Source organism: Panthera pardus, unplaced genomic scaffold (assembly GCF_024362965.1).
Source record: "Panthera pardus isolate Hobbes unplaced genomic scaffold, ASM2436296v1 HiC_scaffold_6, whole genome shotgun sequence".
Taxonomy (NCBI): domain Eukaryota; kingdom Metazoa; phylum Chordata; class Mammalia; order Carnivora; family Felidae; genus Panthera; species Panthera pardus.
The window spans coordinates 12,478,938-12,500,355 of NW_026526991.1; the positions used below are offsets into that span (position 1 = coordinate 12,478,938).

Here is a 21,418-nt window from a genome sequence, read left to right on the forward strand (position 1 = left end):
ACATACGGCAAAAGGGATGCTAGGTAACAATGGGCAGAAGAGAAGTGGATGATTGGGGGGAGAAGGAACCTGGTACCTGGTGTATCACAAATGAAGACTGTTCTTCTATGCTGAATCCTCCAAAATACCAGCCCTCCACCTCTCTCCTCCTTCACACTGGTTTATCGGCACTCAGAACAAGAACCACTGTCCTGTTAAATAGGCCACTGAGTCAGCAACATCTGGATCCCTTTCCCCTACCCCGACTCCAAGAACCAGTGATGTGTTCATCCCACCTGCTGCCCCTTCCCTCCTCACCTCCATGGTAGTAATCATCGGAGGAGTGCTTCCTCTTCTTCTTGTGCGTGTCCGTCCCCAAGAAATAAAGTTCGCTATCCTGGAATTGAAGAGGAAGAAGAATTGACCAACGAATAAGACGGGGCCCGATTTTGTTCTTTGATTTCTGACTTTGGAAAACAAAGTAAAATACGGGAAGTACTACAAACGGGTGCAAACAATGTTTATTTTAAGATAAACTTCTTTCTTCAAGTATGAGGAAATAGGATGTGAGACAGTTAAAAGCTTTCCTAATTCAAATGTGTAGAATTTACCTTTAACTTCTTCTTGGAAGAATTTCTGACCTGAGCAGCGATTTCTTCCTCTTCCCTTAAAAAGTCTTTGTAAGAACGTTTCTTTTCTCGTTGGCTTCGGCCAGCAGCTAGTCCTGTGTCCTCAGAGCTGTGATCACCATCAAAGCAATCTAAAAGCCGGGTTCATTTGGGAAAGGAAATGAGAAAGATTAAGTAAGTGGCAACCAAGTCACCACATATGTAAGGCAACAGGCCCTCCATTTCCAAGTTAAAATGTTTCAGGAAGCCCACTGGAATACGGGGCTAGGATCCAAGGGGACAAGTGTATTTCTTGATGACCTGGCTGCAAATACAAGAACCAAACCTGAAGAAACAATGCTTCCACGCTATGCAAAGCCCAATGTGCATCCTCAGACATGGTTTCTTAGTTGTGATTTGGCAGGTGGACACAGACTTGCAGAGGTAAGGCTGAAAAGAATAAGGATTCATGCGCTGTGCTGCTCTGTGGGAGTCCAAAACGTGACTCCTATCCCCAGACTCCTGCACATGGAGCTGGCAAGGACCACGAGTGCTGCAGGGGATCACCCCAATAGACTAGAGACTTATATTTCAGACTCTCGTGTTGGAACCCTGTCCTGGTTTTCGCATCCATGGGCCCAGCTGGGGGATGTTGTGGAGGCTGAGTGTCATTAATACTGCTCTGGGCCAGCACTTGGGAGTCCAGGCTGTGATGGCCAGTCCTGGTCTCTATGTCCACAGGCTGCAAGGATTGAAGAGGAAACCCCCTTTGGAATGCTTCTCAGATTAAGGGGTCATACCTTCTTTCTTCACGGAGTCATCATAAGCCATGGTGGTCCTGCAGGGCCTTTGTGAATGTGTCACTGTGTCCAGGCTCCTTCCCGTCTACAGGACCAGGTCTGAGAAACAAAGAAGGAAAACCCTCCTGTAATGCGAAATCACTGTGGAGAAGCAACCTTCCAGATGGAAATGCGTAGTGATCCAAGGGCAGACTGGAAGGGCAGCAAGAAATAAAGGAGTGTCTCGTCACCTCCTCATTCTGCTTGTAAATGTATCGGGGCTGAGACTGCAGGAAGTGTACTGGGCTTAATTTGATTTGACTTATGAGTTAGAGTTGTGGTTTGGTGAAGTATATAAAATACCTCCCACAGAATAAAAAATACCTCAAAATTAATGAGAATTTCTGAAATGCCAACAGGACTGACAACACCGAGATGGTAAATACTGACATTAAGTCAGAGGGATAGGTTCAGTCACAGTTATGAAATGCACAGATAAAGCAGGATGCAGAGGAAGACAGATTACAGCAAACATTCCAGACCATAAAGTCCTACCATGCGGATTGGCAACAGGCTAAAATCTATCGTGTTGCAGTTTAAACAGAAATGATAACTTTACAGTGTAATTTTTTGGTCTGCATTTTGTTGAGCTATATGAATTTGCTCAAAACTGCAGAGGTATAAAAATAAGTATACTTCTTATATTGGTTGGCCACATGACAGCTTTCAAGGCTATCAAGCCTCTGTTAAAGGCTAGGTGGAAATTAGGAAGAATTCATTTGTCCACTGGCAGTGAAGTTTTTGTGATTAAGATTTTTACTGATTTGAAGAGTTACTGTAATGTAAATGTTCTAAGTATTATTCTGAAGACGTTAAACTTTTTCTGGCATTCACGTTTATACGTCTACTAAGACTTTGACAATGACAAGCTGTAGACTGCACTCTAGGGTAAAGTTCTTCAAATACTTTAAGGACAGGTAATGTCGCAAGTCCTGCAGGAAGTCTTTGCAGGAAACTTAAAAATGACAGACTAAATATATCAAAAAGTGTTCTCATCCAGTTAGTGAAATGCTTACAAGGTGATTGGATTGGCTATTTACTTAAATTTCATTTTATTTTCATTACTATAAGGGGATTGTGAAATGTTGACGGGCTCTCTGGTGAGACATTGCCAATCCCTTAGGCGGGCATGGGCAATACTGAAGTGTGTAACTTTCGTGACAGAGAATCTGATTAACAAGGGGAACTTTCCTAAGTTACATCGAAGATAGACGAGACGACTTAATTGCACAAGTCAGATAAAATACAGTGCGTAGACATGCCTAAGTTGAGCGTACAAAGAGAAAAAGCATTACCAAGAATGATTTACAAGCAACATTCAGAAAAGTAACACAAGAAAGTACTTCTCCACTTCCCTGAGGAGAATGAAGAATGGAGTTGGTCAAAGTCAAGAGAATCTAGAGTGAAGTAAAGAAACCAAATCAGCTGGATTATTTTAGTGATAAACTGGAGAACTGCTTGCTCTGAGGGCTTGTCATAGGAAATGAAGGGGCTATAAGGTCAGATCTCATGTAGAAATATGAGGCAACTTGCACCATTGTAGCTAGATTTCCATGTTCCTGTATTCAACTTTCTCAGGTAGAAATTACTGCCCTCCCACCTGTTGGGATGAGCACTGGGTGTTGTACGGAAACCAATTTGACAATAGATTTCATTAAAAAAAAAAAAAAAAAAAGAAATTACTGCCCTCCCCTCTCCACACAAGTGGGGCAGACTCTGCAAGCGGTAAGGCAAGGGGGAACGTCCGAGGGAATTATGTCCATTCATTTGAAAACAGTATACCCTCTCAACTGGCACTAAAATATACTGAATTTATCAGAAAAAAAGATAAAGGTCCCGTTAGTTTTCACAGGCTGGTAATGCCAAGAAATACAGCAACTTGAGACCTGGAGTTTTAAATGTTTTTCATGCCAAATGAATTTTGGCTAAGAATGTTTGAGAAATAATAAGGAAAAAAATCTTAAACATTCGGGGTCATAAATATGGCCATCAATTTGTTGTCAACTCCAAGAACAGGCACTTCTGCAGGCCCTGAGACGTACGGGCAGACCTTCTTTTTAGTAACATCAAAACTAACATAAACCAGAGTGGAACGGTCTAACAGTCAGAATGGGAATAAGTACCTCTGAAGACAGTATGAGAGAGAACACCACGATGTGACTTCGGAGCTGTGAAAAAAGTGTTCGTGGTCTCTTAACTGCCTGCTTTGGAAAACAACCAGTGGATTTAAAAAGTTGTGAAAGGGAACAGAAAATTAGGAGCTGATCCTCAGAGGCACGGGCAAACACAGAAAACACATGCCGGTATTGGCATGATGTATTGCAATTAGGCCTGCTCCTGTTTCAACTTTCAGAGAAACGCTGAAGAGCATTTTATACATTACAGGATTAAATAACCCGTAGAGAGAGAGAAAAAAAAAAAAAAAATGAATGGGACCTGAAGGCAAGGCTGATTCACGAAAGAACTGGAATAGCCAAGAGCTTAAAAAACTTAAAACACAGTGAACTCTGTTGCTCACAGCTTGGGCAGACTGATGGACCTTGCATTTCGAGATTCTTTAAAATCAAGGTATTATTGCAGCTCAGGGGTTAGTTTGGGTTGCTGACTCACACAGGAAAGATGAAACCAGATAAAGAAGTCTCAAGCAATAGTGTGGAAGAAAGGCAGAGTTAGGACAACATTTATATAGGATCAGATGACCCCTCGATATTCCTTCCAGGTAATCATTATCCACGATAAATTCAGACTTCAGGGTTAGGCAGCAGATTGTGGGACTAACGGAAGTGAAAAATATTATTAGCCTTGATTTTCACGTTAGAAGACAGAGGCCATAATTAACATGAAATGTTGGCACAACGAAAACAGGTGTTAAAACCCATTCTCCTGAATCCCATCATTTTGGAGTTTACGGAATTCAGTGTTGTCAACTTCAAGAGGCAGGGGTAGTTTTACAATTATGTTCTTCTCAGCGTGTTAAGAAATGATACCATAAGTGAAAGTTCGTTACTTAATGTTGCTTATTCTTATTTTGCAGGTCCAAATGAGAAGTATTGAAACAAAAAGTTTCAGAAGGTGATTTTTTTTTTTTTTTTTTTTTTTTTTTTTTTTTTTTGCGGTAATCTGAGCCCCAGCGATCGTTGTTAACAAATTTCTTCATCCCAGAACGTGAGTACTGAAAAAGAGGGAACAGAGTAAGGCCCTCCATCCGAGCAGTGAGCGAAACGCTGAAATCCGGTCTAGTCCGCGACGACAGCCATGTTCAAGGGTCCCTGTTTTCTTCCAGCCTTCCTCCAGGAACCCAAGTGGCCCGACAGTGCAGGAAAAGGAAGGTGCGTTGCCAGCTGTTGCCAGTTGCTGAATCGCTGCAGTTGTTTACTTCTAGGATAGAGCAGGTGCTGTCTTGTCATTTTTGTGGAGATCTCCTCCAAACTCAGAACGCAGAGACTCCGAATTCCTGCCACTCCCTTCTCCAGGAACCTACCTATGCAGCACTCACAGCCCCTGCCAGCTCTGGAAACTGCAGAGATCCCGACAGCCTGGGATGGGGATTGAATCCTCGGATTGCAAGGGAGCCGAGCGGAACCACGACCACCGCACAGATCGGCTGACAACACACATTTCCAAAAAACCACCAGGACGAATTTTGACAAGCTTTGTCCAATCAACAGGCTTTCCTTTGACTGAGGGTTTTTTTTTTTTTTTTGGTTCTGCTATAAGGGGACATAACCGGCCACCAGCTTAACCGGCAGAGGGAGGGGGGAGAGGTCGCTCCTCCAATGCATGATATAAAGTGAATCTACAAGTAACAGCTGCGGGGGGACACGGGCCTTGTACGGAGAAGATCGCACCCCGAAGGCACGTTCCAACTGGGTCGCCCGCAAAGAGGACACGCAACACCGGGTTATTTATACAGAGAGCCCCCAGGACCACCCTTTTTGCGGTCCCCACGCAAACCAATGGGATTCTCCCGGCAGTTTTGCAGCAACAGCTAGTTCAACAAAGCTCTGTGAAGAGGAAAAGAAGAAAGCTCCTCGCATCCTCTCCGCCGGCTGAGGGCCCAGCCCTCCCGCCGCCCCGGCCCCGGGGCTCTCTCGCCTTGACAGCCCGGGGCCCCTGCACCCCGGGTCCCGAGCCGCACCGCGGCCCCGACCCGGTCCCCGCGGTCCCGGCGGCCTCCGGGCGCCCCCGAGGGCGGAGACGGCCCGGGCAGGGGGAGGGGCGGCCCCGGCCCGCAGGCCCCTGGGGCGGCCGCACGCCCCCTCCCGGCCCCGCAGCTTTCCCGCCTTCCCCATTTGAACAGCTCCCGCCCGCCTTCCTTCCGCGGCCCGCTCCAGCCCCTTCCCGGGGGCGGACTGCGGCCGCTACTCCAGTCCCCGGCTCGGCCCCTGGGCTAGGCCGCGCCGGGCCTCAGGCGCCCCCGCGGCGGTGTCGCGGGCCCAAGCGGCGGGTGGCGGCGGGGCGGGGCCGCTGCCGCCTCGGGGAGGGGGCCCAGCCCGGCCTCGTGGGGGCTCCGCTCGCCGCTACCTTCACTCGGCTCGCCCGGATCCCGCCTCAGCGCCGCCGACCGCCGCCATCTTGGAGAAGGAGAGAAAAGCGCGAGCGGCCAGGGAGCCTCAGTCGAGCCCAGAGCGCAGGCTCCGGCTCGGGAAGGGGAATCACGCTCCTGACGGAGCGCCGAGCGCATCGAAAGAAACGCGCTGCTGGCTGAGCCCGGGAGCTGGAATTGGTTGAGAAGTTGCTGTGAGCCAGGCGTGGGCTCGGAGCTTTACGAACATTATGCCATTTAATCCCCGCTGCATCCCCGTGAGGTAGGTTTGGTCACATTTTGCGGATGAGAAACAGGCTCAGAGAGGTTAAGTGGCTTGCCCAAGCGTACACAGGTGGTTGGGGGAGGAGGCAGGTACTACTCCCAACTCTTGTGAATCGGAATGAGGTGAACTTTCTGCAAGACTATGCCATTTCCTTCGAGATATTTTTGTACATCAGTGCTGTCTCTGCAAACCCTTGACCGTGCAGATTAATAGTGCTTATTGGGAATTTGGCACTTACGTTGGGGTGCTTGGCATATTTCGGAAGAATGTATTTTTCTAACAGTGAACTGTAAAATAATTTACATGGTGAGCCGTCATCTGCATTTCTTCTCACATATTATTTGCATTTAAAAGTTGGAAACAGTCTTCAAACAAATGAAGAGATGCCAGACACAGGAGAGAGGGAGAGAGGGTTTTTCTGATTTGCTCTGGAGAATTTGGACCAATAGGTAGAAACTGCTGTGTGAAGATCTTGGTTCAATATGAAGACAAACTAATGTTTCTAGAGCAGTTCAGTCGTGTTTGGCTACCTTGTCAGATAGTGAGTTCCCCATTACCAGAGGAATTCAAAAAGAGCTAGTGTCCTAGTTATTGTAGAATGGAGAGAGGTTAGCGATCTAGGTTGGGTCGTAGAGTCGTGAACCCCATGACACTCTGCAAAATTACGTGTTTGTGCACATGCGTGTTTTTCCGGGTTTAGATCCTATCAAAGATTAGGAACCCTTGTCTTCCTGGGCTTTTGAGTCCAGAATTAGAAGGGCTGCTCGCAGGGGTTTTAATCATGCTGCTCGCTTTGCGGACTTAGAAACTGAGATGAAGACGAGCAGATGAGTTGGCTCACAACGCACCGCCAGTTAGTGATCAGAGAAGGATGAGAAGCCAGATTATTTGGCTCTTGGTTCGGTGCTCTTTTCACCGTACGATGCTCTCTCTCCCTCTGCACTGAGTTGAATGTCGGATTCCGTTCAATCATGGCTCTTCGCAGTCGTGAGATGCGAGATGTTCAAGCACCTGAGACAAAGTGGTTGAATTTATTCCCCAAACGTAACTGCGAATAGTTAATAAAACTGCCGTCATGGCCCCATCCTGCCCATCAAAAAGACAGTCCGTGAGTTTCACCAAGAGTTATGGGATTGCTCTTCTGGGACATCTTGCCTGACATTGGGCCTCCCTGTGAGGTATTTAAGCGCCATGAGAATGTACTTTCACTCCTGTTCTTCAGGGTTGCTCAGGATGTTTTCGGCTGGAAGGGACGTAATCGCAATTCAAAACCGTTCACCAGAAAAGGAGACTTTATTGGCTGACAGCACTGAAAGGTCTGGCACCTTTGGGCATGGCTGGATCCAGGGAGGAACTCGAGTTTCTGGAGAGAGGTTCTTTCCTCTGGGCTGGCTTTATTCTCAGGCTGCAGGTGATGAGTCCACCTCCAGGCTGTATCATCCTTGCTACTGGCAGTGTCCCTGGGTGGGGACTTGCTTTTACCCATTTGTTTTGGGAGACTCTCATTGCCTGAATTAGATCATGTATCCAAACAGAAAGCAATCACTATGGGCAAAGTCGTGGGGTATGCTGATTGGCTAAATCAGGTCACACGCTCACGCTTTAAAGCAGCATAAACTCCAGGAGAATCAGGGATTCTTGTCCGAAGGGTAAAGGAGCGCTAGGCAAAGCCGATAGCTGTCCACCCAGCTGTACCACTCGCTTGGACCCGCCTGCTTCATGGGTCCCGTTTGTCCTGTGTCTTCTTTCATCCCTCATGAGATTGGGCATATCAAATAATTGCCCGTCTTAACCTTCTGCAGACCGGAAGTCTATCACCCCTCGGTCTGCCCTCTCTGTTCCCTGATCCCAGTCTGGTATCACTGCCTGTCCATTCATTCATTCATTCATTCATTTATTTAACAGATATTTATTGGAAACGCGGCCTGTGTGAGGCACTGTCCTGGGTGTTCAGAATAGAACAATGAACAAAACTGGGAGTGTCTGGACCCCCCCCCCCCCCCCCCCCCCCCAGAGTTTACGTTCTAATTGGGTTGGGAACAGAAAATAAGATACCTGTTAGGTGGTGATCAAAGGTGGAGAAAAAAATGCCCAGTAGGGTAAGATACCAGGAGGGAGTGGAAGTAGGGATTGTTATTTAAAGTAGCGATCAGAGAGGCTCCTCTGACTGACATGTGCACTGGAGGCGGAAGCAGAGGCCGGCCCAGAAGTGGGCTGGTGGCGGAGGCTCAGAGGCCGTAGCTCCGGGAATGGATGCTAGGCCTTCCTCCGAGCCTCGATGGAAAAATATTCTCCACCTAATACCCTGCCATGGTTCTTTTGTTTTTGCAACTTGGAAGGAGAGAAAGGTGGACCACTTGGTAGCCCGAAGTGGAGAAGGGCCTGGTCACGCAGACTTTGTGAGTGAGAACGCCGTCCCGTGAAAACAGGAGGATGGCATCTGCCTTGTGTGAAGGGTGGGTGCTCTCTGGGCCTGGGGCTGGTCTCTGGCTCACGTGACCCGAGGAAACTGCCCCGTGCATGGCAGTAGCAGGTGGCCCATCAAGTCCTACTTGATTTGGATGTGTTCTTCCCTGCACTGTTTTTCCATGCTTTGGCCTCATCAGCTGTGTTGTGAGCAGCTTCGTTGCATCAGTCCGGATGGATGTGCTGAGGACAGGGCCCTTTGGGCTGGGAGTGCACAGACCTAATTAAAACTACCGTAAGTGGCAAGAAGAAGTTTATGGCTCGAGGTGAAGAAATGCTAGGAGCCAGAGAAAAGCTAGCCGTCTAGGCCTCCGGGTCCAGGGATTCAGATCCCTCCCTCTTACCTCTGTTCTCTCAGGTGTGCCGTCCTCACTGGCCTGGAGTCACGGCCACATGTAGCCCAGGCTTCTAGGCTTACGGTGGTGAGCAAAGAGGGAAGAGGGCTTCCCCATACCAGCTCCATGGGAAGGAATCCCAGGCAAGAATGATTGGTTGGCTTGGGGTCAGGTGGTCGTTCCGTGCTGTGATGGATCATTTCTGGCAGAACCATGAAGTTGGAGTCATTTCCCAAAAGAACAGGGGAATCTATTCTGGGATGACAAACAGTAAATCCTCTGTAATGAGGCTGTGATGCCCTGTCCTTGCTTTTGAGGAGCTACTGCCTCGTGTGCAGTCTTGATTCTTCACATCCCTTGACCCTGCCCCAGCCACACCGACCGACTTCCGGTTCCCTAGACTTCCGGTTCCCTAGACTTCCGGTTCCCTAAGCGCGGAGTGCCCCACCGTGCATCCACGCCATTGTGCACACGTTTCCTTGTCTGCGGTGTGCTCCCTCCGCACCCCCCCTGCTCGACCACTTTTGCCAGCTCCGTACCCAGAAAACTCCTATTTGTTCTACAAGACGTAGCTTGAATGCCGCCTGTCCGAATCATGCTCCGTGTTCCCACACGCTCGATTTCGTGTCTCTACCACTGCGCTTCCCACATGGATGTCAGCAATCCCCTGACATCCCTCCTCTCCCTACTCCTCAAGGGCAGGATCTAAGTCATCTTTGTCCCTCCAGCCACATGGCGGGTATTCAGCAAATCCTTTTGACTGGATGCTGTTAAATGAACAGTAGGACAGACCATTTTTTCTTGGGACTCAAGGCGACAGGGGTGCAAGCTTCTTGGGAAAGTTACATAGATGGTGTGGCGGCCCTGGGTTTACCTGCTTCACCGCTCGTCTGCAGCAGACATCACAGCTCAGACTTCAGGGGTGGCCGTGGAATGCCAGCCTGGTGATCGTAATACCCAGCTTGAGCTTTCCTGGGGCTGTGTCAAAACTTCAAAGGCAGGAGCATGTCTGAGAAAGTAAGAAGACACTGAAAGAGCTTGAAGATGCTCGGTGCCCGGATCAAGCTGTCCTCTGCTCCTTCCATGCCTTACCGCGTGAGTCAGGGATCTCCCCTACCTGTTGGTGTAAACTGGCTGGGGGCTTCTCTGTCCTTTGGAGCCCAGAGGAGCTCTCCAGTCCCTAGGCTTCAAGAAAGAGGAAGCCCTCTAGCTGGTCCTTGCCTGTAGGGCAAGGTCCTTGCCTGTAGAATAGGGTGGGAGGGCATTCCTGGTGGAAGAGATTGGGTAAAGGGAGGCAGGGAGGCTCAGGGCTGCACCACATGCTCAGAATGACAAACAGTGGGGTCAGGCGTGTTAGTGCTGGGGGAGGTCTGGGCCACGTGGAGAGTTATGTACTTAGTCTGGAAGGGCTGGGCCAGCACCTGCCCTCTCCTCCCAACCTGGCTGTCTCTGTCCTCCACGGTGCATTTCTAGCTGATGGTGGTGACCCTCAATTTCTTCTTTCCTTCTCCCCCAGCCTTACAGGAAAATATTTTAAACTTAGAAGTTCAAAGTACAAATATTCATGTACCCACCTCCCAGATTAAACAAATGTTAACATTAGTCTCCTTATATTGGCTTGTTTTAAAATTTTATTTAATTAAAAAAAAAATCTTTTTTAGGAAAGAAAGCGTGAATGAGCCCCATCTCTATCCCCAGCATCAATAATAGCTCATTGCCTTGTCTTTTCTCAGAGGGATTGAAATTGGTGTGTGTCCTTCCTGTCCATGTTTTGATCACATATAGGCACAAGAGGCAGAGTAGCCTAATTAATGATTAAGAGTATTAACTCAGAGCCAGACTTACTGGGTGAAAGTCTAACTCTCTCTCTCTCTTTCTTTCTTTCTTTCTTTCTTTCTTTCTTTCTTTCTTTCTTTCTTTCTTTCGAGAGAGTGCACACACATAAGTGGGGGAGGGGCAGAGAGAGAGAAAGAGAGAATCCCAAGCAGGCTCTGCCTTGTCAGCGCAGAGCACGGTGTGGGGCTCGAACCCACAAACTGAGATTATGACCTGAGCTGAAGTCAAGAGTTGGATGCCCAACTGAGTTGGAGCTCAACTCTATTACTTTTTGCTGTGTAACCTTGAGCAAATTCCAGACATCTCAGGGTCCCAATGTCTCTCTTCTCAAAATGGATAGAAGGAAAGCAAAGCCCTTACACAGCAGTGTCTGATACCTGGCAGGTACTGTATGTGTTCGTTACCATTACGCAGGAATAATATATGGTGTTGTGTTGTGTTGTGTTGCACCATACCAGCACTGTTTTGCAAAGCTATGTAAGTGGTATAGGACCATTTGGTAGCAATTTGTGTTTTTCTTTTTGTTTTTTGTTTTTATTTTTAATATAAGTTATTGTCAAGTTAGCCAACATGCAGTGTATACAGCGTGCTCTTGGTTTTAGGGGTAGATTCCCATGATTCATTGCTTACATACAACGCCCAGTGCTCATCCCTAACAAGTGCCCTCCTCAATGCCCATCACCCATTTTCCTCTCTCCCCTGCCCCCCACCCATCAACCCTCAGTTTGTTCTCTGTATTTAAGAGTCCATTATGATTTGCCTCCCTCCTTCTCTGTTTGAAACTATCTTTTCCCCTCCCCCTCCCCCATGGTCTTCTGTTAAGTTTCTCAAGTTCCACATATGAGTGAGAATGTATGATACCTGTCCTTCTCTTACTGACTTATTTCACTCAGCATAATACCCTCCAGTTCCATCCACGTTGCTGCAAATGGCAGGATTTCATTCTTTCTCATTGCCAAGTAGTATTCCACTGTATACATAAACCACATCTTCTTTATCCATTTGTCAGTTGATGGACATTTAGGCTCTTTCCATAATTTGGCTATTGTTGAAAGAGCTGTCATAAACATTGGGGTACATGTGCCCCTGTGAGTCAGCACTCCTGTATCCTTTGGATAAATTCCCAGTACACAATTTGTGTTTTTCAATCAACATACCATGTTTGGGAGCCTTTGCTTCTAGCCAAATTGGAATACCAGGGACCAGATTTCTCTTGCTGCCTGAAGCAATCAACAAAAAGATCCAGACAAAATATAGGAGATGAGGATTTTCAGACCTTGAATATCAGGCAGCACAGGACAGCGATCCCCAAGATGATGGGAGGCAAACAGTGTGAGCCCTATGATTGCCTTGGTTTACTGCCTGAAGTTTCCAGATTACGGTGTAGGGAAGGGTACCTCAGGTGGAGCCTGGTGATCTCCCTGAGTTGAGGAGAGGGAGCTGGGAGTTTGGAGAGATCAAGGTGGTGGGGATTCTCAGGCAGAGTGTGAATGAAGAGAGCCCTGCCCAGAAAGGGCTCCAGAGCTCCACAGGGAGCTTGACCAGTCGGTGCCTGTGTGCGAAGAAACTACCTAAGACCAGGGAAAGAACTACTCAAAAGGATTAGAGAGAGCAATCCCTATAGTTCACAAAGGGTGGGGGGATAGTTCAGGTTCTCATCAGCCAGAATGGAAAAATCTGGTAATTCATGAACTGTCTGCTAGAGTGCTCAGTTGTGGGAGGAAAGTTAACCCAGAATAGAGGCTGCTCTGATCCCACCTAACAAAATTTAAAAACAAACCTTGAGAGGATCAAACTGTTTCCAAGTAACTTAATTGTATCACAGAACAAACCCCAGGACTATCTATATGAATACAAAATATCCAGTGCACTACCAAGCCAAAATTCAGTCTCTTGCAGTCAATAAAAATTGGGAGGCATGCAAAGAAGCAATTAACTATGACCCATAATGAGGAGAAAAATCCATCGATATAAACAGACCCATAAGAGACACGAACGATAGACTTAGTAGACAAGGATATTAAAACAATAATTATAACCACATTCCGTATGTTCAAAAGGAGAGAACAAAGATTAAACATGCTAAGCAGAGACATGAAAGGTATAAAAGGGATTCAGGAGGTCGCATGGTTCTGGGAAGCTGGAACAGATCTACTTTTTTCCTGTTACTCCTACTAAGTACAACTACAATCTCTGGACATTACATAAAAACAAAAAACACAAAATCAAAAAACAAATATAAGATGACACTGAAAGTTGGGGAGAGTAAGGTAGATTTCAGGACCCAAACCATATGCCCTTCTTACACCATACACAAAAATCAACTCAAATGTATTAAAGACATAACTGGAAGACTCAAAACTATAAAACTGCTAGAGGAAAACACAGGGGGAAGGGTCTATGACATTGGTCTTGGCAAGGATTTCTTTGGGGGAGGCGGAGTAGGGGGAGGATATGATGCTAAAAGCAAAGGCAATAAACAAGTGGGACTCCATCAAACTAAAAAGTTTCTGCATGACAGAGGAAACAGTCAACAAAATGAAAAGGGACCCTATGGAATAGGAGAAAGTGTTTGCAAATCATCTATTGGATAAGGGTGTAATGTCAAAAATATGTAAAGAACTCATACAAGTCAGTACCATAAGAACAAATAACCCAATTAAAAAAATGGCAGGGCTTGGGTCGCTCAGTCAGTTAAGTGTCGGACTTGGGCTCAGGTCATGATCTCACAGTTTGTAAGTTGGAGCCCCGCGTTGGCTCTGTGCTGACAGTGCGGAGCCTGGAGACTGCTTCGGATTTTGTGTCTCCTTCTCTGTCTACCCCTCCCACTCCCCTGCACATGCTCTGTCTCTCTCAAAGATAAATAAACATTAAAAAAAAATAATGGGCAGTGGACCTCAATAGACATTTTTCCAAAGAAGAAGCACAGGTAGCCAACAGGAGCATGAAAATGTGCTTGGTGTCATGAATCACCAGGGAAATGCAAATCGAAACCACAGTGAGACATCACCTCACACCTGTTAGGATGGCTGTTATCAAAAAGTCAACAGATGAAACAAGTGTTGGTGAGGATGTGGAGAAAAGGGAGCCCTAGGGCACTGTTGGTATGAATATAAATTGGTGCAGCCCCTATGGAACCAGTATGGGGGTTCCTCAAAAAATTAAAAATAGAAGTACCATGTGATCCAGAAACCCCACTTCTGGGTAAATATCCAAAAGAAATCACATCACAATCACGATCTCAAAGAGATACCTGCACTTTCTTGTCCATTGCAGAATTACTCACTATAGCCAAGATATGGAAACAATCTAAGTGTCTGTTGACAGATACATAGATAAAGAAAATGTGAGGGGTGTGTGTGTGTGTAATGGAATATTACTAAGACTTTAAAAAGAAGGGAATCCTGCTCTTTTTGGCAGCATGGATGGACCCAAGAACATTATGTGAAGTGAAATAAGCCAGAAAGACTTCTATGTGGAATCAAAACGAAACAAAACAAAACCCTCACTAAACTAAACTAAAACAAAACAAAACCAAAAACCAAAAATCCACCCCCCTCAAGCTTATAGTAGAATGGTGGTTACCAGAGGCTGGAGGTGAGGGTGAGGAAAAAGGAGGGATATTGATCCAAGGGTACAAACTTGTCGTTAAAAGCGACCAAGTTCTGGGGCGTGGAGGTGGCTCAGTGGGTTGAGCATCTGACTTTGGCTCAGGTCATGATCTCGCAGTCCCTGAGTTTGAGCCCTGTATTGGGCTCTCTGCTGTCAGCACAGAGCCCACTTCAGATCCTGTGTCCTCTTCTCTCTGCCCCTACCCCACTTGCACGTGCATGCATCTCTCTCTCTCTCTCTCTCTCTCTCTCTCTCTCTCTCTCTCTCTCAAAAATAAATAAACATTAAAAAAAAAAAAAGATGGGGATGCCTGGGTGGCTCAGTCTGTTGAGCATCCAACTTTGGCTCAGGTCATGATCTCACGGTTTGTGAGTTCGAGCCCCACATTGGGCTCTGCTGACAGCTCAGAGCCTGGAGCCTGCTTCAGATTCTCTCTCTCTCTCTCTCTCTCTCTCTCTCTCTCTCTCTGCCCCTCCCCTGCTCATTGTCTCTCCCTCCCTCCCCCTCAAAAATAAACTAACATTAATAAAAAAGATGACTAAATTCTGGAGACCTAGTGAAAGGCATGGTGACCATAGTTAGTAACAGTGTATCGTGTACTTGAGATTTTCCAAGAGAGTAGAGCTCAAGTATTCTTAACACACACACACACACACACACACACACACACACACACACACACACTGACTGGGAGGTGATGGATGTGTTAATTAGTTTGGTTGTGTTCATCACAATGTGTATGCATATTAAAACATATCATATACCTTAAATAATACAGTTTTTTATTTCAAAAAGAGAGTCATAAACCTACAAACGTATATAGAGTTGTTCCTAACATTTCCTTATTATTTTGGTGTCTGTGGGGTTTGTAGTGATGCCACATTTTATTCCTGATATTGGCAATTTGTGTTTTTTCTCTCTCTGTGCCAGTTTTATTGATCTTTGTTTCACTGATTTTCTCCATTGTTTTTCTGTTTTCAATTCCATTGATTTCTGCTCTTTATTATTTCCATCTTTCTGCTTGCTTTTAGTTTTTATCTTCTTTCTCTAGGTTCTAGGGGTGGAAGCTTCAGTTACTGATTTTAGACACTTTCTTTTTTTGGATGTATACATTTGGTGCTGTAAATGTCCTTCTTAGCCCTGCTCTAGCTGTTGTCCTATGAATTTTGATGCATTGTATTTTCTTTTTTTTTAATGTTTATTTATTTTTTGGGGGGGGAGGGGAGAGAGAGAGAGAGAGAGAGAGAGAGAGAGAGAGAGAGAAAGGGAGAGAGAAAGGGAGAGAGAGAGAGAGAGAGAGAATCTGAAGCAGGCTCCAGGCTCTGAGCTGTCAGCACAGAGTCTGATGTGGGGTTCAAACTCTCAAACTGTGACCCGAGCCGAAGTCGGAACTTAACCGACTGAGTCACCCAGGTGCCTCGATGCATTGTATTTTCATTCAGTTCAGCACTGTAGTGTATTTCTTTGAGACTTCCTCTTTGGCTTATTTAGAAGTGTGTTGCTTAGTTTTCAAGTATGTGGAGACTTTTCTGTTATTATCTTTCTGTTCTTGATTTCTAGTTTGATTCCACTGGTCCATGAACACACTAGGTCATATTATCTTGATTGCGGTGACAGTTTCACTGGCATTTACCTATGTCAAAACTCCAAGAAATATCAACCCTTTAAATATGTGCAGCTTAATATGTGTCAGTTATACTTCAATAAAGGTGTCAAAAATGTGGTAAAAAAAAGACTCAGAATTTCTGGAAGTGAAATCTACAATGTCTGAGATGAAAAATGTGTGAGACAGGACTGATGGCCAATTAGGCACTGAAGAAGGGAAGGTGAATGAACTTTTAAGATATAGTGAGATGAACAATCCAAAATGAAACACAGAGAGGAAAAAAGACCCCCTTCCCCCAAAAATAAAGAGTAGTAGTAAGCTGTGGGAAGCTGTAAACTTAATAGAAGTGTACTTTGAGTCCCTGAAAGAGGAGAGTGGATTAAAACTTATATATTAGAAGAAATATTCATAGAAAAAATTTCAAATTTCCAAACTCACAAAAGTAAAGAAAAAGACACCAGTGCACATCATAACCTATTTGCTTGAAGCTAAGGATAGAGAAAAAAAACCTTAAAAGCATCCAGAGGAAAAGAAGACATTATGTGCACGAAAGGCTTACCTCCATGGGCCTAAGGCTACTTCCCTTAGAAAAGTCTGCAAGTGGGGGCACCTGGGTGGCTCAGTCGGTTGAGTGTCCGCCTTCGTCTCAGGTCATGATCTCACGGTTTGTGGGTTCCCACATCTGGCTTGCTGCTGTCGGTGCAGAGCCTACTTCAGATCCTCTGTCTCCTACTCTCCCTGCCCGTCCCCAGCACGCACTCTCTCCTCTCTCAAAAATAAATAAACATTAAAAAAAAGAGAGAGAAAAGTCTGCAAGTGAGTTTGACCTTTGTCTGGTGTCTGGGAACTTGGCTTTCGAGAGGCTTCCCGAATATGAGCTGAGAAGGACGCTTTTCCTTTGTGACGTTCTTTCCCCAAACCCAATAATCCTGCCCTCATCATGAGAAAATTCACAGGCGCACCCTAAATTGAGTGACATGCTACAAAATACCTGGCCAGTACTCCTTGAGATCATCAAGGTCATGAAAAGCAGGAAATACTGAAAAACTGGCAGACCGCAGGAGACTAGCACAGCTCAGTGCAAAGTAGCCATCTGGACTGGACCTTGAAACACACAAAGGTCAGTGATAGAAAACTGGTAAAACACAAAGTCTACAGTTTAGTTCATAGTAACCTACCAATGTGGGTTTCTTAGACTTGGCAGGTTTATAACAGTAATCAGAGATAGTAATAGTAGGGAAAACTGAAACAATATGAGGGGTGTATGAGGAGAACTTTCTCCTGTCTGTGCAAGTTTTCTGTACGTGTAAGATTATTCCAAATAAAAGGTTTATTTTAAAAAAGGTCGTCCTTTGAGAAGTTTGATACAATCAATGAATCTCTAGTTGGACTGATCGGGGAAAAAAAAAGAAAGCATAAAATACCAACATCAGAAGTCAAGCTATAAAATGCGCACACACACACACACACACACACACACACACACACACACACACATGATTATCTTGGCTCTCAGTCTATGTTGACACATGTACATCCAGGTAATTAATTTTTACAGCTGTATAGTACTCTGTTCTCGCAGTGTGCCAGATTTTATTTATTCATTGTCATCACCGTGGGCATTTAAATGATATCCATTTAAGTGATTATTATAAGCAGTAGCATAGTAATCTTGTTCAAGTCTCTTGTGTAGTTATCTGAGAATTTTCTTGAGGAGACTCCCAGGGAAGGTAATGCTGTATCCTAGGGCATATATTTACCTTTAACGGAAGATTGCCAGGTTGCTTTCCAAAGTGGTTGAATGGACTTCTGTATTTTATTTTTTTTACCCTTGGCCTCCTGAGGTCTGTTCTGCCTGATTTGCCGACTCCCATCTCTCTCCGCCTCTCCATCCCTCCCATCTGTGAGATGGCTGATTAAGGTTGATCCTAGGTGATGGAAACAATGTGGCCCCTTTCACCCAGACCTGAAGTAACCTTAATTACCTCTTGAATTTCACTCTTCCCAAACGTTCTCAAAGCTACAATTTCCTAGTCGAGTCTAGCATAAGAGGAATCAGCATGGCATACATACTTGGCCATTCCCCACGCTACCCAGGAAACCGAAGATCATGTTCACAGATACGAGTTCATCTGCTTGCAAGTTTGAGATACACATCTTATTCCCATATGAACTCCTTTTTTGGTAGCTGCCGGTCTCATCCTGTTGGTTTCTCAGATGACGAGAGTGACATTCAGAAAGGTTAAGTGATACACTCCAAGGTCACACAGTATATTGATGGCATTATAAATTTTCAGTGTTCTTACCAAAGATGCATAACCTGAATCTGATTGTGAGAAGACATCAGACAAACTCCAAACGAAGGACGTTCTACAATATGACTGGCCTGTACTCTTAAAAAAAAAAAAAAAAAAAATCAGTGCCGGGGATATGTGGGAAATCTATACCTCCTCTCAGTGTTGTTGTAAACCTAAATCTGCTCTAAAAATAGCCTTAAAAAAATGTCATGGGGGCGCCTGGGTGGCTCAGTCGGTTGAGCAGCCGACTCTTGATTTCAGCTCAGGTCACGATCCCAGGGTTGTGGGATTGAGCCCCGCATTGGGCTCTGTGCTGAGCATGATGTCTGCTTGAGATTCTCTCCCTCTCAGAGGCAAACCACAAGAGACTCTTAAATATAGAGCACAAGCTGAGGGTGATGGGGATGGGGGGTTGGGGGGCAGGGAAAATGGGAGATGGGCATTGAGGAGGGCACTTGTTAGGATGAGCACTGGGTATTTATGTAAGTGATGAATCACGGGAATCTGCCTCCAAAGCCAAGAGCACACTGTATGTACTGTATGTTAGCTAACGTGACAAATTATTAATAAAATAAAATATAAAAATAAATGAAAAATTATCTCCCTCTCTCTCTCTCTTCCCTGCTTGCACTGTCTCTCTAAAAACAAACAAAAATGTCATGAAGCACGCATGTATGGATATGTGCACACACACACACCCACACACAACTGGAGAACTATATTGTACATTAACAGAGACTAACTGGACTTCAAAGCTGTAATCATCAAGGCAGTACGGTACTGGCACAAGAACAGACACTCAGATCAATGGGACAGAATAGAGAACCCAGAAATGGACCCACAAACGTGTGGCCAACTAATCTTTGACAAAGCAGGAAAGAATATCCAATGGAATAAAGACAGTCTCTTCAGCAAGTGGTACTGGGAAAACTGGACAGCGACATGCAGAAAAATGAACTGGACCACTTTCTTACACCATCCACAAAAATAAACTCAAAATGGATGAAGGACCTAAATGTAAGACAAGCCATCAAACTCCTCGAGGAGAAAGCAGGCAAAAACCTCTGTGGCTGCAGCATCTTCTTACTCAACATGTCTCCGGAGGCAAGGGAAACAAAAGCAAAAATGATCTATTGGGACCTCATCAAAATAAAAAGCTTCTGCACAGCAAAGGAAACAATCAGCAAAACTAAAAGGCAACCGACAGAATGGGAGAAGATATTTGCAAACGACGTATCAGATAAAGGGTTAGTATCCAAAATCTATAAAGAACTTATCAAACTCAACACCCAAAAAACAATCCAGTGAAGAAATGGGCAAAAGAGATGAATGGACACTTCTCCAAAGAAGACATTCAAATGGCCAACCGACACATGAAAAAAATGCTCAACGTCACTCATCATCAGGGAAATACAATCAAAACCACAATGAGATACCACCTTACACCTGTCAGAATGGCTAACATTCACAACTCGGGCAACAACAGATGTTGGTGAGGATGCAGAGAAAGAGGAACACTTTTGCACTGCTGGTGGGAATGCAAACTGGTGCAGTCACTCTGGAAAACGGTATGGAGGTTCCTCAAAAAACTAAAAACAGAACTACCCTACGACCCAGCAATTGCACTACTAGGTATTTATCCAAGGGATACAGGTGTGCTGTTTCGAAGGGACACATGCACCCCCATGTGTATAGCAGCACTATCAACAATAGCCAAAGTATGGAAAGAGCCCAAATGTCCATCGATGGATGAATGGATAAAGAAGATGTGGTGTATATAGACAATGGGGTATTACTTGGCAATCAAAAAGAATGAAATCTTGCCATTTGCAACTACGTAGATGGAACTGGAGGGTATTACGCTAAGTGAAATTAGTCAGTCAGAGAAAGACAAACATCATATGACTTAACTCATATGAGGACTTTAAGATACAAAACAGATGCACTTAAGGAAAGGGAAGCAAAAATAATATAAAAATAGGGAGGAGACAAAACAGAAGAGACTCATAAATATGGAGAACAAACTGAGGGTTACTGGAGGGATTGCAAGAGGGGGGATGGGCTAAATGGGTAAGCAGCATTAAGGAATCGACTCCTGAAATCATTGTTGCACTAGATGCTAACTAACTTGGATGTAAATTTAAAAACAAAAACGAAAACACAAAAACAGAGACTAAAAAGACCTAAGGATTGAGTGCAGTATCACGATCCTGGATTTTCTTTTGCACAGGTGACATTATCGGGACCACTGGTGACATCTAAATAAGGTGCCTGCAACTGATGATAGTATTTTATTGCATTTATGTTAATTGCCGGATTGTGATAATTGGGCTGGGGTTATATAAGAGAATATCCTTGTTGGGAAGCACACACTGAAAGTTTGGGGGCGAAGGAACATCATGCCTGCCACCTTCTCCAGATGGTTCGGAGATAACCCAGACACCCATCTACCAAGGGAGAGGGACAGAGAAGGATAAAAGCCTGTATGCTACAAGTGCACATGTCAGGAATTTGAGGGAAGGGCACATGAGAGTTCCTTGTGCTGCTCTTGCAACTTTTTTCTCAGTCTGAAATTATGTCAAAATACAGTTGGGGGGGGGGGAGAAAGAAAATGTTCACTTAGCCCCATTTATCTCACATTGTGTAGGGGCCCTCCAGGCGTCTGTCCGTTCATGTAGTTGTTTTTGTCTGAAACCTGTTGATGGCCTGTGAGACAGGGAAATGCTGGATGGGGGAACCCTGGAGATGAATAAACTCCCCCTCACTCTTTTGGGGTCCGCAGAGGGGTGTGTGAGGTGGACACAACCCCTCTCTACCCTGCACAGTGTAAATGGGCCTTGGGTGGGTTTTCTTGAGTGCGTACAGGCGATTTCTTCAGAAGAGTTGATTCAGAGGCAGAAAAATATGCCAATGTCAGTGCATTTTCCTTAAAAAAATTGCATATAAAAATGCCCTTTGTGTAAAAAGACACTTACATGTGAGTCATCTTTTTTAAAAAAAAGTTTGTAATGTTTATTTTTGAGAGAGAG

At 45.2% G+C, this 21,418-nt stretch overlaps 2 protein-coding genes across 4 annotated transcripts in view; one reads left to right on the forward strand and one right to left on the reverse strand.

Moving 5' to 3' along the window:
* HMGXB4 (HMG-box containing 4) overlaps window positions 1-6,060 on the reverse strand; it is a 30,129-nt gene extending 24,069 nt beyond the window's left edge. Inside the window, exons 1-4 of one of the 3 annotated variants that reach the window (XM_019446722.2) lie at window positions 5,951-6,060; window positions 1,388-1,486; window positions 591-739; window positions 298-376 (exon numbers count right to left, since the gene is read on the reverse strand). In XM_019446722.2, coding sequence (XP_019302267.2) covers window positions 298-376; window positions 591-739; window positions 1,388-1,418 — 259 coding nt within the window. In that variant the 5' untranslated portion in view covers window positions 1,419-1,486; window positions 5,951-6,060. Of the gene's footprint in view, window positions 1-76; window positions 192-297; window positions 377-590; window positions 740-1,387; window positions 1,487-5,950 lie in introns of those variants that run through there. The other 2 variants (XM_019446721.2, XM_019446723.2) reach the window with 2 other exon arrangements.
* The window catches only part of LOC109265490 (basic proline-rich protein-like), a 124,348-nt gene continuing 105,485 nt past the window's right edge, over window positions 2,556-21,418 (forward strand). The window contains exons 1-2 of the mRNA XM_053894877.1: window positions 2,556-2,574; window positions 5,218-6,234. Of these exons, the coding sequence (XP_053750852.1) occupies window positions 2,556-2,574; window positions 5,218-6,134 (936 nt within the window). The 3' untranslated portion in view covers window positions 6,135-6,234. The remainder of the gene's footprint in view (window positions 2,575-5,217; window positions 6,235-21,418) is intronic.